General features: G+C 50.8%; 1 protein-coding gene across 3 annotated transcripts in view; it reads right to left on the bottom strand.

Annotated features, from left to right (window-relative positions):
• Nucleotides 1-15,523, bottom strand: part of DTX2 (deltex E3 ubiquitin ligase 2) — a 33,218-nt gene extending 17,695 nt beyond the window's left edge. The window contains exons 1-4 of one of the 3 annotated variants that reach the window (XM_079120705.1): nt 11,066-11,258; nt 7,218-7,309; nt 4,210-4,566; nt 1,527-2,163 (exon numbers count right to left, since the gene is read on the bottom strand). In XM_079120705.1, the coding sequence (XP_078976831.1) occupies nt 1,527-2,163; nt 4,210-4,477 (905 nt within the window). In that variant the 5' untranslated portion in view covers nt 4,478-4,566; nt 7,218-7,309; nt 11,066-11,258. Of the gene's footprint in view, nt 1-1,526; nt 2,164-4,209; nt 4,567-7,217; nt 7,310-11,065; nt 11,259-15,364 lie in introns of those variants that run through there. The other 2 variants (XM_079120706.1, XM_079120707.1) reach the window with 2 other exon arrangements.
• Between the last annotated feature and the right edge of the window lie 2,069 nt (nt 15,524-17,592).

Raw genomic sequence — 17,592 nt, forward strand, 5'->3', positions numbered from 1 at the left:
TCAAGCTCATTTTCCAAAGCCCGAGGAGAGGCTCACACAAGTGCAGCCACACCCTCCCAGCTCCAGCAGCTGGGGGACAGAGATGCATGCCCAGCTTGGGGCCAGGCCGCTCAGAGGACCTCTCCACCAGTGCAGCCAGCTGGCTGGTTCCTCCTGGCTTCCATGAAGGGCAAGCAGTGACATGTAAGGCCCGCCCAACACTAAAGGGAAGCACCACGGGTCCAGCTGCCTCCTTCCTGTCACTTGCCTGGCCTGCACTGGTAGGGCCTGCACTGGGAGGGCCAAGAGTATCTGAGGTCCTCAGAAAGAAGGAGGAAAAACCACAATTAGGGAGAGACCAATGAGAGCTCTGTACCCGAGAAGGAATCCAAGCCCCCTGAATCACCTGACTCAATCCTGATCCCAGATCTAATGCTATTTACAAATTTGCCTCAAAGTAATTTAAGAATTTAAGAAGCCCCAGGAAGTACTCGGCTTAGTGGGGCACACCTGTAATCCCAGCTACTCAGGAGGCTGAAATAGGAGGATCACAAATTTGAGGCCAACCTGGGTAACTCAGCAAGAACCCTTCTCAAAATAAAAAAGAATTTGGGCTGTAGCTTGGTAATAGAACGCACCTTGGCTTAATTCCCAGTACCACAAAAATAAATACAATTTAAAAATATTAATGCTGCTAGATGCAGTGGTACAGGCTTCTAATTCCAGTGACTCGGGAGGCTGAGGCAGGAGGATCCACAAGCTGGGTGCCCCTGGCCACCTGCAAAGCCCTAAAGGACTTTGCTAGACTGCCATAAAATAAAACATTTAAGGAGCTGGGGGGCGTGCTGGGGCTAAAGCTCAGTAGCAGAGCACTTGCCTAGCACATGAGGCACTGGGTTCAATCCTTGGCACCACCTAAAAAAATAAAAGCAAAATGCTGTCCATCTACAACTATAAAAAACAAGGAGCTGGGTACTGGGTTCAATCCCTAATACAGAAAAAAAAGGGGGGGGAGGGGAGAGATACTCTGGGCTAGACTGCACCACCCAGATAGCTGTGTCTAGTGTCACCAGTGGACACAGAGCCGCGTACTCCCACTTCTCTCTCACCTGAGCGCCTGGCTCTCCTCTGAACTACACTGGGGGCTTCGGGGCCAGAGGAGCAGCTCCTGTCTCTGCATCTTCAGTGCCTGGCACTGAGCATCAGTTAATCCCTAGTCACCCAAACGTGACACTGGGAGGTGCGCAGGCCAGGGGTCTAGAGCTCAGCCTCAGAGTCCTGTCATCCCCAGGAAACGGAGGACTGCCGATTGAACCCCTGCAGCAGCTACTCAGGCCCACGGGTCAAGGGTCAAGGGTCAGGTAGCTCCATGGGATGCCAAGCTGTGGAGGACCATGGCACCTCAGCACCTACGTGACACATGCAAATGAGACGGTACCACAGGGACAACCACGGGGGCAGCACCAAGACTGCAGCTATCTGGGCAAGTCTTCCCATCCTGCCGACAGGGCACGCAGGACAGCACTACCCGTACTAACAGGAGGTACCTGGCTCCACCCGACGTGGACGGTCCCGGGGGCAGGAGCTGCGGTCCCAGGTGGGAGAGGCTGGAACGGAAGAAGGGCTGGCTCCCCAGGGTGGGAGGTGCTCCACCCCAGGGGTTGGTCGTGTTCAGCCGGGGTGCAGACCTGGCCCCGGAGAGAGAGGGTTTGTTGTACGGGGCGAAGGCCTGGTGGGCCCCAAAGACAAGGGCGGTCCTGTGGGAGGCCTGGGGCCCAGGGTACGCAGGGAGGTTAGTCATGGAGTGGCGGTAGCGGCCTGACACAGGGCCAGTTCCGCTGCCGTGGAGGCACTGGTGGCAAGAGCAAGCGACTCCGCTGTGGCCCGGTAGGGCGATGATGGCGGTCACCGGGTAAGGCGGCCCTGCCTGGCGCCGCACGCTCCGGCAGAAGCTGGAAGTCTTGTTGGTCTGCGTGTGGGTGGTGCAGTTGACAGTGTAGTTGTAGCCCAGGGGAGCCAAGTCCACGAGCTGGGTGCCCCTGGCCACCTGCTGCTCCAGATAGTCACAGACGTTGGCTTCGTAGGCGGTCCAGGAGCCATCGTCACTCAGCCACTCCCAGGTGATGCCCCGGCCGGCAGCTGAGTGCTGCGGGAAGAGGTGCCTGCGCACGGCCCGCATGGTGCCTGTTTTAAGAGGACAGTACACGAACTGAGATCTGAGCGTCACCCACGAAACCCAGGAAACGTCATTTTTTTTTTTTTTTTGAGCTGGGACCAAAACCAGGGTCAAACACATGCTAAGCCCCAACAACCAAATAAAATAAAATGCAGTAATTGTATGGGCATGCAACTATTTGACCTAAGGACTGGCATTGGCTGGTCTTTTTTTTTAACCCCCTAGGATTGGAGATTAAACCCAACAGGGTAACGCTACATTCCCAACCTTTTTTATTTTGAGATAGGTTGCTGAGTTGCTGAGGCTGGTCTCAAACTTTCAATCAATCCTCCTGTTTCAGCCTCCAGAGCCACTGTGATTACAGGCATGTGACCAAACCCAGCTACGTAGGCAATTCTTTCCATATTTAGGGTTAGTGTAAAAACTCTTTAGGCAAATAAACTGGGGTCCCAAAGGATCAAGTGACAGAGGGAGGGAGATTCACAGTCCTTGACAGAGAGGTAATGCTGGAAATTTGGTTCAAATAATATGGCTCAGATCTGCTGAGGTATTTTGAAATAACTCTTCTTTCGGTGCTGGGGACTGAACCTGGCACCTTAAGCATGTCAAGCATGTGGTGCACCACTGAGTTACACCCTCCACTTTCAAAATATTCTTTTTCTTTTCTTTTCTTTTTTCTGGTAACGGGGATTAAATCCAGGGACACTTAACCACTGGGTAACATCCCCAGCCTGTTTTTAAATTTTTGAGACAGGGTCTCACTGAGTTGCTTAGGGCCTCACAAATTTGCTGAGGCTGCCTTTGAACTGGCAATCCTCCTGCCTCAGCCTCCAGAGTCCCTGGAATTAGACACGCACCACAGAATTCCCTTCTGATAACTCTCCTGAACTCAGCCTTTACCTCTATCCCAGCTGTGGGGGAGTGGGGATATTCTTAGCTCCCAAATCACGTCACTCTGCTGCTAAGCATGGCTCCCCCTTCAGAATAAAAGTCAAAGTCCTTCCAGGGAATGGCAAGTCCATACAACCTGCTCCTCCTGCTCTGCAGGTCTGTCTGTCTGTCCTGGCTCAAACTTCAAAGTGACCTCTGCTAGTATTTAACACTTCATGCCCTGGTGAGCGAGCAATCACCGCTATCTACTGTGGTCCACAATCTGTTATCAATCCTTTCTCAGATGACTGCACACACCATGATTTCAGCCAGGACTGTCATCTGCACCCACCTGCCCTGAGCTCCGTAGGACAGTGAGCAGCCTCCCTGGTTTCTACCAACTGGATGACAGCAGCTCCTGCCCACCCAACCATGAAAATCAGAACTGTCTCCAAACACTGTCAAATGTCCCTGAGGACTGAGACCACCAGATTACAGGGAAAGGGACAGCTCCAAGAGGAAACTGGTGGCCCCATTCTCGGTGACACTATCAAAACACATCAGAGATTAAAAAATGCAGAAGTAGACAGGCTTGGTGCCACATGCCTATAATCCCAGTGATTCAGGAGGCTGAGGCAGGAGGATCCCAAGTTCAAAGCCATCCTCAGCAACTTAGTGAGGCCGTGAGAAAGCCCTTGTCTCAAAATAAAAAAAAAAAAAAAAAAAAAATCAAAAAAGGGCTAGAGATGTGGTTCAGTGGTAAAGTGCCCCTGGATTCAATTCTCAGCACAAAAATGAAAAAATAAAACAACCAAACAAACACAATCACCCAGAGGAGCGAAGTACCTGCCTAGGTCACAGTAAGCGGCAGATCCAGAATTCACACCAGGCCCTCACAAGCACTACAGCACAACAGACCACGGCCAGCGCGCCAGAGAGCTCAGATCCCCACCGGCCCGGTTAGGCATTTCTGTCTGGGAGCCCTGGGGAAGGACGACTCTATTGGCCAACGTGCACAGGTACTCTCCCACAAGTCGCCTGGCGGGATAGTTCTCACACACAGCACCTCAACCCTGGCGTGTCCCTTAAGGAGCAGGGAGGAAGCTCTGAGTCACACCCGCAAGCCCAACAGCACAGCACCCGGAAGCAGGGACTCAGACGTATGCCCGAAACAGAAGTCTTACCAGTGTCCTGGCGGAACTGGGTCCAGCTGGGGAGGTCGATAATATAAGGGGCCAGCGCGGGGTCAGCCTGGCCTAAAGGGATGCTGTGGGCCAAGCTCCCCAGCCCAAACCGCTGGCCCTTCTGCTGGATGAACTGCTGTTCAATGTAGCTGCAGACGGTGGCGCTGTAGGGGTGCCAGGTCCCCAGCCCATCCTGCCACTCCCACACAGCCACTGCCACAGGGCTGGTGTACACCTGTGCCAAGGAAGGGCTTGGGGCCATGGCCATCTTCCCCAGGACTCCCTCTGCTCTCCCCGATGCCTTCAGACCACTCTGGGCCGCAGTCTCAGGCTCATTGCCCAGCACCTCCAGCAGACCTGGAAACGGACAGTCACACGGTTACTCATGCACATCTGGAGTCCTGTTGGACAGGGACCAGGGGCGGGGGTGTGTATGTGCGGCAGGGTAGGGATGGAACTTCTCCCTAAGGGTGTCGCAAATCAAGTAACTGATCAGGTCTCAGGACGCATTCCAGCTGTCTGCTAGCTTCCCTCCCTGCACAAATGTGCAGGAAGATGTGATTTGGATTGCCAATCGTCAGCCCAGCTGCTATCTTGTTACCGATGTTCCCTCTGACCCAAATCTTTAGTTGATCCTTTCACTGCCTATATCTGAGTCCCCGCAAATCCTTGTGGGTAGCCCTTGATGCCCCAGACCCATGCGAGGCACCTAGAGATCCCTGTGCAGGTTCCTCTCTGAGGTACAAACTAACACCCACTATTGCTACAGACGAGGAAGCTCTGTCTCAGGAAGGATCAGGGGCTCCAGGACCCCCAAGGGGCAGGGGCGGAGCTGAGGCTGAAGCTCAAGTTCTGGTTTCTCCAAGTCTCCAGGAGCCCCAGCAGCACCACTGACCACAAGGGAGGCACCAGATACACCTCAAATGCCCCTTCCAGCCTTTCCACACCCCACTGCCTACGCCTGGGCCTTCCTGACCAATGGTCCCCCAGGACAGCGTCTCCTGGTCCCCTGTCATGGACCAGAACTCTAATGGCCAGAGAGAAACACACGAAGCTGGTCCATGTCGTCCTGCCCCATCAGATGGCTGCTGCCCAGCAGGGACCTTGCCACATGCTCAGCATTCAACACACACTAGTTCCGAACACAGCAAATTGGCCCTGGGCAAGGACACCAGGATGCACCTCCAGCTGTCAAGAGAGGTCTGCCAACACACCACGTCATGGTGGCCCCTAAGCACTGGCTCTTGAAGTACAAAAACAGGGTCCAATACTTGGTGTCGATACCAAAAGCATTTGTCTTTTAAGCCTCCAGCTGACAAGGTGACACTCTTTTTTTTTTGGTACTGTGGACTAAAACTAGGAGCACTTTACCCCTGAGCCACAACATCAGCCTTTTTTTTCTTTTTTTTTTTTGAGACAGGGTTTTGCTAAGTTGCCCAGGCTGGCCTCAAATTTGTGACCCTCCTGCCTCATCCTGCAGAGCATACGTTGGTGCGCCTAGTAACAAGGGAGCATCTGTCCACTTTAGGACAGGAGACAAAGGCTTCAAGGGACCAAGGGACTTATTCAAGGTCACACGTGCACTACTAAGTGGCTATGCAGAGAACAAATCCAGATCGAAGCCCATTTCCTTAGAAAGGAAGGTTCAGGAGCTCGGCCTGAACTCAGCCTTGAGCTCCAGGTGAGAAAGGGAAGGGAGGGGTGGCATCTCAAGCAGTCACAGCAGCCCCAGTCTGCTGATTCCCACAGCTACCCTCCTGAGTACACATGACAAATTCCATCCTCATTCTGCAGGTGCAGAGACAGAGACCCAGGCGGTTGCAAACGCTTGCTCACAGGCTGCAGCCGCGGCTGGTGGCCTGGGCTTCTGCGGCTGACTTCAGACTGGCCTACACTCCAGGCTTCAGTGAGAAAGCCAAGCCACTGTCTAGCAGCCAGCGGGCCTACAGCAGCCTGAAGACAGGAAGGGGCGTGGGCTGTACGGTCCACAGGCGGCACGCTCACTGTCATCGCAGCGAAGGCACCTAGGTTTGCAGAGCCCGCCTGCTTTCCTTGGGAATACGCAAGACCATCAGCACCTCCATGCGCCGCTCACGCGGATTAAGGCAGACAAGCAGCACAAAGCTCCACAGCGCCAGGCCCACAGCTGCCATCCACAAGTGCCGGCCTCCCTCCCCTCCCCTCCCTGCTCTTCCAGCTGAATCCATCCATCCCCCAAAGCATGGATGCAGGATAGCAGCAAAGGGCCACACTGGGGACAACCACACAAGACATTTGTGCACCAGGCCTGAAAGTACTCTGAACACACCTTCAGGTGCCAGGCCTGCCACTGAGCTGTCAAAGCTTCCAACCAAGGATTATGCCTGTGCCCTGGGGTGGCTGGCTTAGCTCAGTGTCTGCAATTAGAAGTCTCTAATCACACTGCAGTACAAATCAGAAGGCTGGTTTCAGGGCCAGGGACTCCTGAGGTGTCGCTCAGCCTCTCAGGCAGCCAGGGCCTCCGCATCATCAGCCATGGGAGTGTCTCAGCATGTTTGCCATCCCCAGATGAATCGACCTGCAGAGCTCTGTGAAACAGCCTGAGAAACAGTCGAGAACTTGGGCTCAGGTTTTCTGGTAGGGTGTGAAGCTCCCACAGATCCAGAACCCCTGGGTCCAAGCCCTGCCAGGGTACTGGGGATGACATGGCACACAGTCTGCTCTGTGACCAGCCCTGTCTCCACTCATACCAAGCCCTCCACTTTCGGTACTTTATATTCAGCCACATCCAACTCTAGCAAGCCCCAGAACACTGAGCTACTGCCCACTGCCCAGCCATTGATCCCACGGGCGCTTAAGCCCAGACTTGCACCCTCCCTCCCCAGGGAGGCCTGGAGTAAGCAGCCCATCTCTCCAGACTCAGTCATTGTCCCCCCGAGCCCGCTATGCACAGCCTCTGGGTGAGGGTGGACTCACCCTCCTGTCCACCTCACTGGAGGCCACGCTGATGTCAACACGACTGCACTTACTGGATTCGGTCTCCCCACTGGAACAGGGAACCCCCTGAGGGCAGAGGTCTGGCTAACTCCCAGCTGGGGCTGTGCTCTCCGAAGGTCCAGCGCTGCACAGGATCTGAAACCCAGAAGAAAGGAGAGGATGACCTTCAGGGCCAGGGGCAGGCCCCTTCCTCAGGGCACACAGGCACCCACTGGCTTTCCACTTCAACCCAGCAACTTGGCAGAATGCAGCCGTGGGTCACTGCACCCATTCTTAGTAATAGCCTCAGCAATCTCAAAGCTGGAGTTCAAAAACCTAATTTGTTTCAGAGCTTAATGATGGAGGCTATTTAGGGTGCTCTTAATTGTGAAAATGATTATTATAACTGGCTGTGGAGAAGAGCCTCAATCTGGAGGCAACTTACCCACCATATGGGAATTTCCCCCAGTGCTTGGGATTCAACCCAGTGCTTCACATGTGCTAGGTTACACTCCAGTCCCAATACAGGAATTCTTAAATCAATTAGGGAATGTTTTCATGAGAAAATATGAATTAGTCTTGAAAATGTTTATGAAGACCTTATGCCAGTCCTAAGAACCCAAGATAATGCTTAAGGAAGAAACACACTTCAGAGCACACTAAGCTCTCCAGTGGGTAAGCATGCAACGTACCAAGTGCCTACCATGTGATGTGCAGTATGCCTGGTGTTTTCCCCACCAGCTCTTTGAGCCACATTCAAAGGTAGGAATTAAGCCCAGTGCTGCAGTACAAACCTATAATACTAGCAACTTGGGAGGCTGAGGAAGGAGGATCATAAATTCAAGGCCAGCCTCAGCAATTTAGGGAGGCCTTAAGAAACTTAGTGAGATCCTGACTCAATAAAATATAAAAAAGAGCGGGGAATGTGACTCAGCGGTTAAGCACCCTTGGGTTCATTCCCCAGTACCAAAAATAAATAAATAAATAAAAAAGGTAGGAATTATCCCTATTTTACAGACAAGTGAACCTTAAGGCCCAAAGAGAATAAGTATTTACCCAAGATCAAGCACCCCGGTCTACCCAACCATGAAGTCCATGGTGTTCTTTCTATTCTACACAGAGTTTAAGAAGGCTGGTGGACTGCTCTGGCTGTGGCACAGCGCTTACCTCGCACGCACAAGACCCTGGGCTCCTTCCCCAGAACTGCAGAAAAGAAAGCAGAGTCCAAGGACTGTGGATTGGAAACTGGTCCGACTAGGTGACTTGTAGAACCTCCTCCCAGCTGATTTCACCAGCTCAGGCTGAACTTTCCAAACCAAATCCACCTTACTCTTCAAGCACTGTTTTATCTTCTTTCTCGTTTTTCTTTTTTTCTTTTTTTTCTTTTTTTTTTTTTTTTGGGCAGGAGGAAGGAGGTACTGGGGATTGAACACAAGAGCACCTTACCACTGAGCTGTATCCCTAGCCCTTTTTCTATTTTGAGACAGGGTCTCACCGAATTACCCAGGCTGGCCCCTAATCTGCAATCCTCCTGCCTCAGACTCCCACATAGCTGGGATTACAGGCTTGCACCACAGCACCCAGCCAAGCCCCGTTTTATGAGCTACCTCTGTCCTTTAGGTGCTTTCCAAGAAGCATGGGCCTGAAGCTCCACACCCCACTGTCTGACACTGCATGCATGACCTGTGTGCAGAACGTGACCTTCACGGACTGAGTGCAGATGGGGGGGCCCTGTCGAGAAGCCTCTCCGAGACCTGGGAAAGTTGAAATCTGAACACAAACTATTAAACTATTAACACATTCTACTTTACCAGAAATTTTATTTAAAAAATAATTAGAACTGGGCACGGTGGTGCACTCCTGTAATCCCAGCAATTTGGGAAGCTAACACAGGAGGATTGCAAACTCAAGGCCGGCCTCAGAGATTTAGCAAGACCTTCAGGAACTTAGCAAGACCCTGCCTCAAACTAAAATATAAAAAGGGCTGGTATGTAGCTCAGTGGTAAAGCTCCCTGGTTCAAAATAAATAATACAAGTTAAGGCTGGGGATATACTCAGTGGCAGAGGGCTCCTCTAGCATATGAGGGCCAGGGCTCTATCCCCAATACCACAAAAACAAACAAGAAAGCCTGTACCTTCAGAGGCTCAGGAGGCTGAAGGAGGAGGATCCCAAATTCAAAGTCAGCCTCAGCAATTTACCAAGGTCCTAAGCAATGTAGTAAGACCCTGTCTTTTAAAAAAAAAAAAGGAGGGTGCTGGAGATGTGACTCAGTGCCCCTGGGTTCAATCCCTGATACCAAACAAACAAATTAAAAACTCAGGGCTGGGGGTGTAGTTCAGCAGTCGGTCAGGTGCTTGCCTTGTATGCCAACACAGGAAATTTGACCCCCAGCAATGCAAAATAAAAAATTAAATACAATGGGAGATCTTTTTTTTTGCACATGAACTTGCAAAAATTACTCAAGTCCAGTCCTCAGTGCTGGCAATAGCAGACCAAGACTTCACATGCTGGGAGGACAGAACTTTCTGAGGTGCTGTGGAATAGGTCAGTAATAGCAACCAAGAAAGCCCTGGGTTCAATCCCCAGCACCACCACCAAAAAAAAAAAAAAAAAAAAAAATTGTCTTAAGGAGGTTACAGAAATTTCACAGCATGAAATACACCACAGCACTGCTCCTACATATCAGAAGCAAGTCTCTGAAACGCCAAGCACCGAGCTGGGAGATGGCTCGCTGGAGGAGCCTGGCATGTGTGAGGCACCAGGTTCGATCCTCAGCACCACATGCAAACAAATAAATTAAATAAGGGCATAAAAATAGATTAATTAAATAAAATGCCAAACACTGCCAAGCAGTGTAATCCCAGCAGCTCCAGAGGCTAAGGCAAGAGGATTATAAGTATGAGACCAGCCTCAGCAATTTAGCGAGGTTCCCAGCAACTTTTCGAGACCGTATCAAAATTAAAAAATAGAAAGGGCTGGGGGTATAGCTCAGTGACCAAGCACCCTTGGGTTCAATCCCCAGTACCAAAATATAAATAAATAAAATACCAAATACATTTTTTGCATCTGTGTGTAGTACTACGGGGTTTAACTCAGGGCCTCCAGCACACTAGGAGGTACTCTACCACTGAGCTACTTCCTGACTCCTTTTTAAAAATTTTTATTTTGAGGGGTTAGTGTTAGGGTTAGAGTTAGGGTTGGGGAGGGGGGCAAGAATGTAGGAAGGAAGGACTGTATAGAGGGAAAAGAGGGGTGGGAGGGGTGGGGGAAGGGAAAAAATAACAGAATGAATCAAACAACATTACCCGATGTAAATTTATGATTACACAAATGGTACGCCTTTACGCCATGTACAAACAGAGAAACAACATGTATCCCATTTGTTTACAATAAAAAAAAAAGAAATAAAAAAAAATTTATTTTGAGGTAGGGTCTCACTAAGTTGTTGAGGCTGGCCTCAAACTTGCGCTCCATCTGCCTCTGCCCCCTGATCCGGGGAAGCACAGGCACGCACCATCAGGCCTACCATCAGGCCTAGCTTCCTGAACACTTTTAAAAGACCATAACCACCACCGAACTGAACCACCACCAAATGGCTGCTACTATCAGATAGTTTCAGTAATGACAAGCCTTATCAATTCACCATGGCACCTTCTTGCCAACAGACACATCCCTGAGTTCCAAGAACATGTGTAAGTTACACCATCCCAGTGCCCCAAGATTCCACTCGTCCTGTGAATCCAGTGAGATGGGGTCTTGCGGGGTGTGTGGTGCTGGGGATGGAACTCGGGGCCTTAGGCATGCTAGGTAAGCACTCTGCCGCTGAGCCACTTCCGGCTGGGGCTTTGGCCTTGGAAAGTGACTGTTAAGCCAGGTCTGAATTTCTCCGAGACGAGGAACCAAACACCACCTGTTCCTTGCTCCCTAGGTAGGCAGAATGTAAGTGAGAACTCCTCTCCTGACAGGGGCCGTACTGGAGCCCTCCTGCAACAGATCTCAGGAGAACCTTCCAAGTGTTCCAAGCCACAGAGGACCCCAGGATCCCGAGGTCAGGCCCCAGCAATCCACAACTGCCTCCTGCGCAGCCGCCTCCTCCAGACCAAGAACCCGTGAGTCCTGCTCTGCCCAGAGCAACCTGAGCACCTGCAGCGAGTCCGAGGACACAGCCGTGGTTCTCAGGCTACCGGGCCAAACAGGGCAGAGCAGGACACAGAGGCCGGTCTAACAGCAATAGCCTGGTGGCAAAGCTTCCCATCTGCCAGGCTCCGTACCAAATACCTTCTAAATGGCCCTGCTTGGTCCTTTTAGTCCAGAGGAGCAGCTACTACGTGCACTTGATAACTGAGGAAAAGGAAGCCAGAGAAAAGCAGCATCTGCCCAAGACACACAGGAACCAAGCAAACCCAAGTGTCTCCAGAATACTTCTCCTTCCCCACCAAGACAGGACACGCTGATGTGGGACACACTGGCCCGCACACGTGTTTTATTTGACCTACAGCTTTGGTTTTTTCAATTGAGTCAGTATTTAACATTTGGAATATTCACTACTTTAAAAAAATAAATTCAGTCAGGGGCAGTGGTGCATGCCTGTAATCCCAGTGGTTCAAGAGGCTGAGGCTGAGGCAGAGGCAAGAGGATGGCGAGTTCAAAGCCAGCCTCAGCAACTTAGTAAGGCCCTGAGCTACTCAACAAGACCCTGTCTCAAAATAAAATATAAAAAAGGCTGAGGCTATGGCTCGGTGGAAGGGTGCTTGCCTTGTATGCGTAGGGCACTGGGTTTGATCCTCAGCACCACATAGAGAAAATAAATTGAAAAAATAAACAAAGGTATTTGAAAAAATTAAAAAAAAAAAAAAGAAGCTGGGGATGTGGCTCAGTGGTTAAGCACCCCTGTACAAAAAGAAAAAATAAAACCAAAAAAAGAATAGTTGATCAACAAAAGACAATAAATAAAGTAAATGTGAGTTACAAGCTGGGTAAAGATATATGTAATATGCACGAAGGACCCAACAATAAAAAGAGCTCCTATAAAAGCACCAAGATCCCCACCGAAAAACTGGCAAAACACATGAACAAATAAATATTTCACGGGAAACAGATAAGTCACTAACATGAGAGATGTTCAACGTCAGGGATCAGGACCTATAAACCAGATCCCAAAAATCCCATTTCACACCTGTTCAATTGGCCAAAACAGAAAAGTCTGCCAAGGGCAGGTGTTGGTGAGAAGGTGGAGCAACAGCGTGGCTGCTGGGCTGGGCCACTGCCCAGAAACACTAAACGTGGACTTACCCCAAAACCAGCAAAAGACCACTCCCCACATCGCGTTCTTGCCCAGGCATAACACCAGACTTGTATGGAAATGCTCAGAGCAGGCTGTCAAAGCTCACGCAGGAAGCAAGGAACTGTCCAATGATGACTAGCTGAGAGAAGGGCGAGGCTTCACCCCAGGGGCTCTTACTCAGTAGTATAAACACATGAACTCAAGGACACCAAACAGTCTGCATAAATCTTAGCAATGTAACTTTTTATTGCTTTGCTCTTCTTAGAAATACACAGGTATGATAAAGCTATATAAAAAAGGCAAAACCAGAAGCAGTTGCCTCAGCTACTTGGGAGGCTGCAGCAGGAGGATCACAAGTTTTGAGTTCAGCCTGGGAAACCTAGTAAGACCCCGTTTCAAAAATTTAAAAAATAGCCAGGTGGCTCGGGAGGCTGAGGCAGGAGGATCTCGAGTTCAAAGCCAGTCTCATCATCTTGGCAAGGCCCTAAGCAACTCAGTGAGACCATGTCTCTAAAACCCCCAAACAGGCTGGGGATGTGGCTCAGTGGTTGAGCACCCCAGTACCAAAAAAGAAAAAAAAAAAAAAAAAAATTTCAATAATGTGGCTCAGTGGTGGAATATCAGTAGGTTCAAACCCTAGTACAGAAATTAGGTAAGAAAAGAAACCAAAAAGAAAAAGGCCCGAGTGAAATTTTTGTGCTAAGATTCTTCCATGCCCCAGAGCTTTGGTGTTTCCTGCGTGTTGCTAAAACAGAATAGCTGATGCTGGGTAACTTAAAAATCCTGGCTCATTAACTCTATGGGCTGGAGGGTCCAAAGAACATGGTGGAGAAGGGTGAAGGGAAACTGATGCACAGAAGTGCCCAAGTAGGTGGGAGTGGCCACTCCTTCTACCAGCCAGGTCTCTGGAGAACGAAGGTCCTCCTGGGAGACCCACTCCACTCCACAAATCATTAATCCATTCATGAAAGTGGGGGCCCCTCTTAAGGTTCTACTACATCACCACCACATTGGGGGCCAAGCTTCCAGCACATCAACCTTGGGGGGACAAACCTGGGGGACAAACCGTGACACCTGGCACGGACCCCAAAACCCTCCACACATTCTGCCCCTGCCTACCTTTCCAGCCTCCTCCACCACACCCCACCTGTGGCTTGGCCAGAGATACCCCAATTCCTTCAGGACTCTGCAAAAGTGGGCTCCCCTGCTTTCAAATTCCACTCCTCCTCCACAACCCAGCTAGGAATCACTGTCTAGAACTTTCCTGACCCCGCTTCCCACTCCCTCTGAGAGGGAAGCTCTACCCTGTGTTCCCCCAGCGCCACACTATCACACCGAAACACCTCCTCATAAACAGTGGGGTGTCTTTCTACCCAACAAGTTTCCAGAAGACAGAGATCCTGTCTGGCACCCAGTAGAGGTTTGTGCAACGAAAGAAATGAAAATTCCCAGTTCAAACACAGAAATTGTGACTTGCGTCCTCCGTCCTCCAACCCACAGAGCACGTCTTAAAGTCGAAAGCATCCTCTAAGACTGGTTGGACGAGAGAAGGAGCGGGCAAGAAGCCACTTGAATTTATTTGCGACAGCTGGCAATCAACAATCAATTCCCAGGGTTCCCTCTCATCCTGGTGGAATTCCACCCTCCCCAGTGCCCAGCTTCTCTACTGAAAACCAGATTGAGTAGGCAGTAAAGTCAAGTCCCCTGGCTCTCACCTGGTCTCTCTGGGGAGCTGGCACAAACTGTCCCTTCTTGATGGAGACACCAGATCTTTAGGAGGAGTAACTTGTTTGAGTTCCCATCTTGATATGAAATGCAAACAACAAACACCCAGCAAAGCTGGGGCCTGCTGACTCAGCCACTCAAATTCGAAGCACCTTTGCCAATGGGAAGATGATGGGGTTTTGAATTGAGAAACAGCAGGGAGGGAAAACGAGTGCACAGATGTTGAATCTGCGTGCTGTGGTTGGGAACTGGAAATCACCAGATTTATTCTCCAACAGCCTGGGCAGGGCAGAAGGTACAAGTCTTTCTCAGCCCACTCAACAATCAAGGGGATGGTTAAAAATAAAACCTGAGCCCTTTCTCAGAAAGGCTCAACAGGACTTCAGAGGCCAGTCTACTGCATAGGCATCCTGGAATCAACACACCAGAGAGGGTAAAAATTTGTCCAAGGTCACACAGCAAATGAACAAAGGGCCTGGTTACCCGAATAGCTTAACCTGACCCTGATTCTGGCTAACAAAAAGTCTACTTTCTACAACTCTAGAGGAGGTAGGATGGCATGCAGAAATATTTTTAGTTCCTCAAGGGTCCACGCCTCTGTACACATCCTATTTTAATGCTGCTAGCACTTAGGGAAGTGAAGCCAGCGCGGGGAACAGCAGCTGGCCCTAAAAGACAGCTCCAGAAAAAGTCTTCTAAATCCTTCTCAGTGTACATGCAAGATCCCTCAAAGTGGCCCTGGGCCCTGGGAAATAGAAGCTTGCGGGAAGGGAGACCCCAGTTGAGAAGCGAGCAGAGACGCAGAGTTAGGAGGCAAAAAACTCCTTCCAAGAGCAGCCCCGGGTCCAGGGAGTCCTGTGCCTGGACGCAGATCCCAGCGGAACGCACACCCGGGTAAACGACTCGGTGGCAATATCCCCACAAGCCCCTCCAGGTCCCGTGAGACACGAACTCCCAGGGGCGCGCCTCCCCGAGAGCCGGGCAGCCCCCTCCCTGTCCCCAGCTCCCGACGACTCCCCGCTCCGACTCGGCCTCCAGGCGTCCAGTCCATCCAGTCTCCCCGGACCCCAGGCTCCCCTCCTGCCCGGCCCAGCCGCCCTCACTCGCACGGCCGCCCCCTTCCGGTCCCAGCTGGACCCCGAGTCCCCCCCACACCTTCCGCCCTGGGGACCCCTGCCCGCCCCTCTCACCGAGGCTGAGGAGGCCGAGGGGGCTGCCTGAGGGAACCGCCGCGCTCGGGCTGCAGTCCGGCTCGGCCTGGGTAGAGCTCAGTCTGGGGCTCAGTCTCGCAGCAGGAGACAGACGGAGTGAAACTCGGCGTCGCAGCTTCCGAGTGCCGCGCTGCGCATGCTCGCCGCGCTGTGCCTTCTGGGAAGTGTAGTTCCGACTTCGGGGCGGGGCACCGGGGGGCGGAGCTTCTGTAAGGGCGTGGTCGCTAGGAGGGGCAGAGCTGAAGCTCAGGTATATCAAGTCCTTAGCCTGTTTGCTACTGACTTCCTCCATCAATTTCTAACACACATCCTTTTTATTTTATTTTATTTTTTTTTATTTTTTGGTGTTGGGGATCAAACCCAGGGCCTTGTGCTTACAAGGCAAGCACTCTACCGACTGAGCTATCTCCCCAGCCCCCACACATCCTTATTTAAAAAATAACTTAAAAAAAAAAAAAAGTTTTCTGAGATGGGGGTCTTACTATGTCACCTAGGCTGGCCTTGAACTTCTGGGCTCCAGCGATCCTCCTGCCTCAGCCTCCTAAGTAATTATTACTACCGGTGCACACCACCGTGTCAACTTTGACCATTCTTTTTTTTCTTTTTGCTATCTTTCCTTTACGTTTTGTCTTGAGACAGGGTCTTGCTGGCTAAGTATTGCGCAGGCTAGCTCCTCTACCTCAGCTTCTGGAGTCTCTAAAATTACAGGTGTGGTCCTGCAAACCCCTATCTGACTCATTTTATTTCGTACTAGAGATGAAACTCAGAGTTACTGCTGAGCTCCATTCCTGACCCTTTTTACTTTTCATTTTGAAACAGGGTCTTGCTATGTTACTTAGGGCCTTGTTTTTTTGCTGAGGCTGGCCTTGAACTTGTGGTCCACCTGCCTCAGCCTCCGGAGCCACTGGGATTACAGACGCTGGCCATCATGCCGGGCTCTGACTCATTTTAAATAGTGTTTTCTGGCACATACATGCTGCCAGGGCCTGTTCTGTTGGAAATACCCAGGTGCCTCAAGAGCTCAAACACTGTGCTGGAAAGCGGATAGGCAGGGCGTTCACTCCTGCCGGGAGGGTGTGCTACCAGAACCTGACTAGCTAGGGAGCCTGGGTGAGCTTTCCACCTGCCTTTATCGCTAACACAGCCTGGCTCTTCGCCCTGATTGGAGGAGCTTGGGGTCAATCTAACCGATTAACTAATTTTAAAATTGGGTCTGGCAAAGGGAAGGTCTATAATTAAAGTGACTATAATTGGATCCAATTAAGGCTATATTCTGAAAATGGACCACTGGACTTCCTATTTCTCACACTCTCACATACTAGGGATTCAAAGGTGAATCAAAAATTTGGTTTCTTTCTTGGGAGAGTTTCTTATCTGGTTTGGAAGATAGGCACTTAAACAATTGCAAGAGAGTGAGGGGAAAATGGCTTGATAAAGATGCGTGGAAGACATGCCAGTAGTGGTGGCCAGGGATGGTGGCCAGTCTCAGGAGGCTGAAGTAGGAGGATCACAAATTAAAAGGTTAACCTCATGGGGCTGGGGTTTTTGTGGCTCAGGGGTAGAGCGCTTGCCTAGCATGTGTGAGGCACTGGGTTCGATTCTCAGCACCACATATAAATAAGTGAATAAAATAAGCAACATCTAAAAATATATATCAGGGCTGGGGAGATAGGTCAGCTGGTAGAGTGCTTGCCTCGCAAGTACAAGGCCCTGAGTTCGATCCCCAGTACCGCAAAAAAAAAAAAAAATATATATATATATATATATATATATATATATTTTTTTTTTTAAAAAGAGGCTATCCTGAGTGAGACTCTGTCTCAAAATAAAAACAAACGGGCTGGGACTATAGCTCAGATGGTAGAGACCCCCTGGGTTCAATCCCCAGTACCTCAAAACAAAAACAAGGGAGGCTTGAGTGGGGTTTTGAAGTCCAGAGAGGGTGTTCCCTAGACAGAGTCCTGGGAAGCCACTCAAGCAGTGAAAAGCACTGTATGGTCTGGGAGAGGGCACCTGAGGGTTGAGGGAGGGGAAGAGGCCGGGAAAGGAGAGAAGGCTGAGCAAGATGGGAGGGAACTTAGGGGCTGATCATTAAGGGGGATCATAAATTAAGGGGTGGGGTTTGACTGGAACCCAGGCCCTGGGGAGGGAGGTAACTCCTAGGGCAGAAATCTGAGGAAGGTAGAGCTCTAGAGGCTTCCTGGGGC

The sequence above is a fragment of the Sciurus vulgaris genome (assembly GCF_902686455.1).
Source record: "Sciurus vulgaris genome assembly, chromosome: 18".
Lineage (NCBI taxonomy): Eukaryota > Metazoa > Chordata > Mammalia > Rodentia > Sciuridae > Sciurus > Sciurus vulgaris.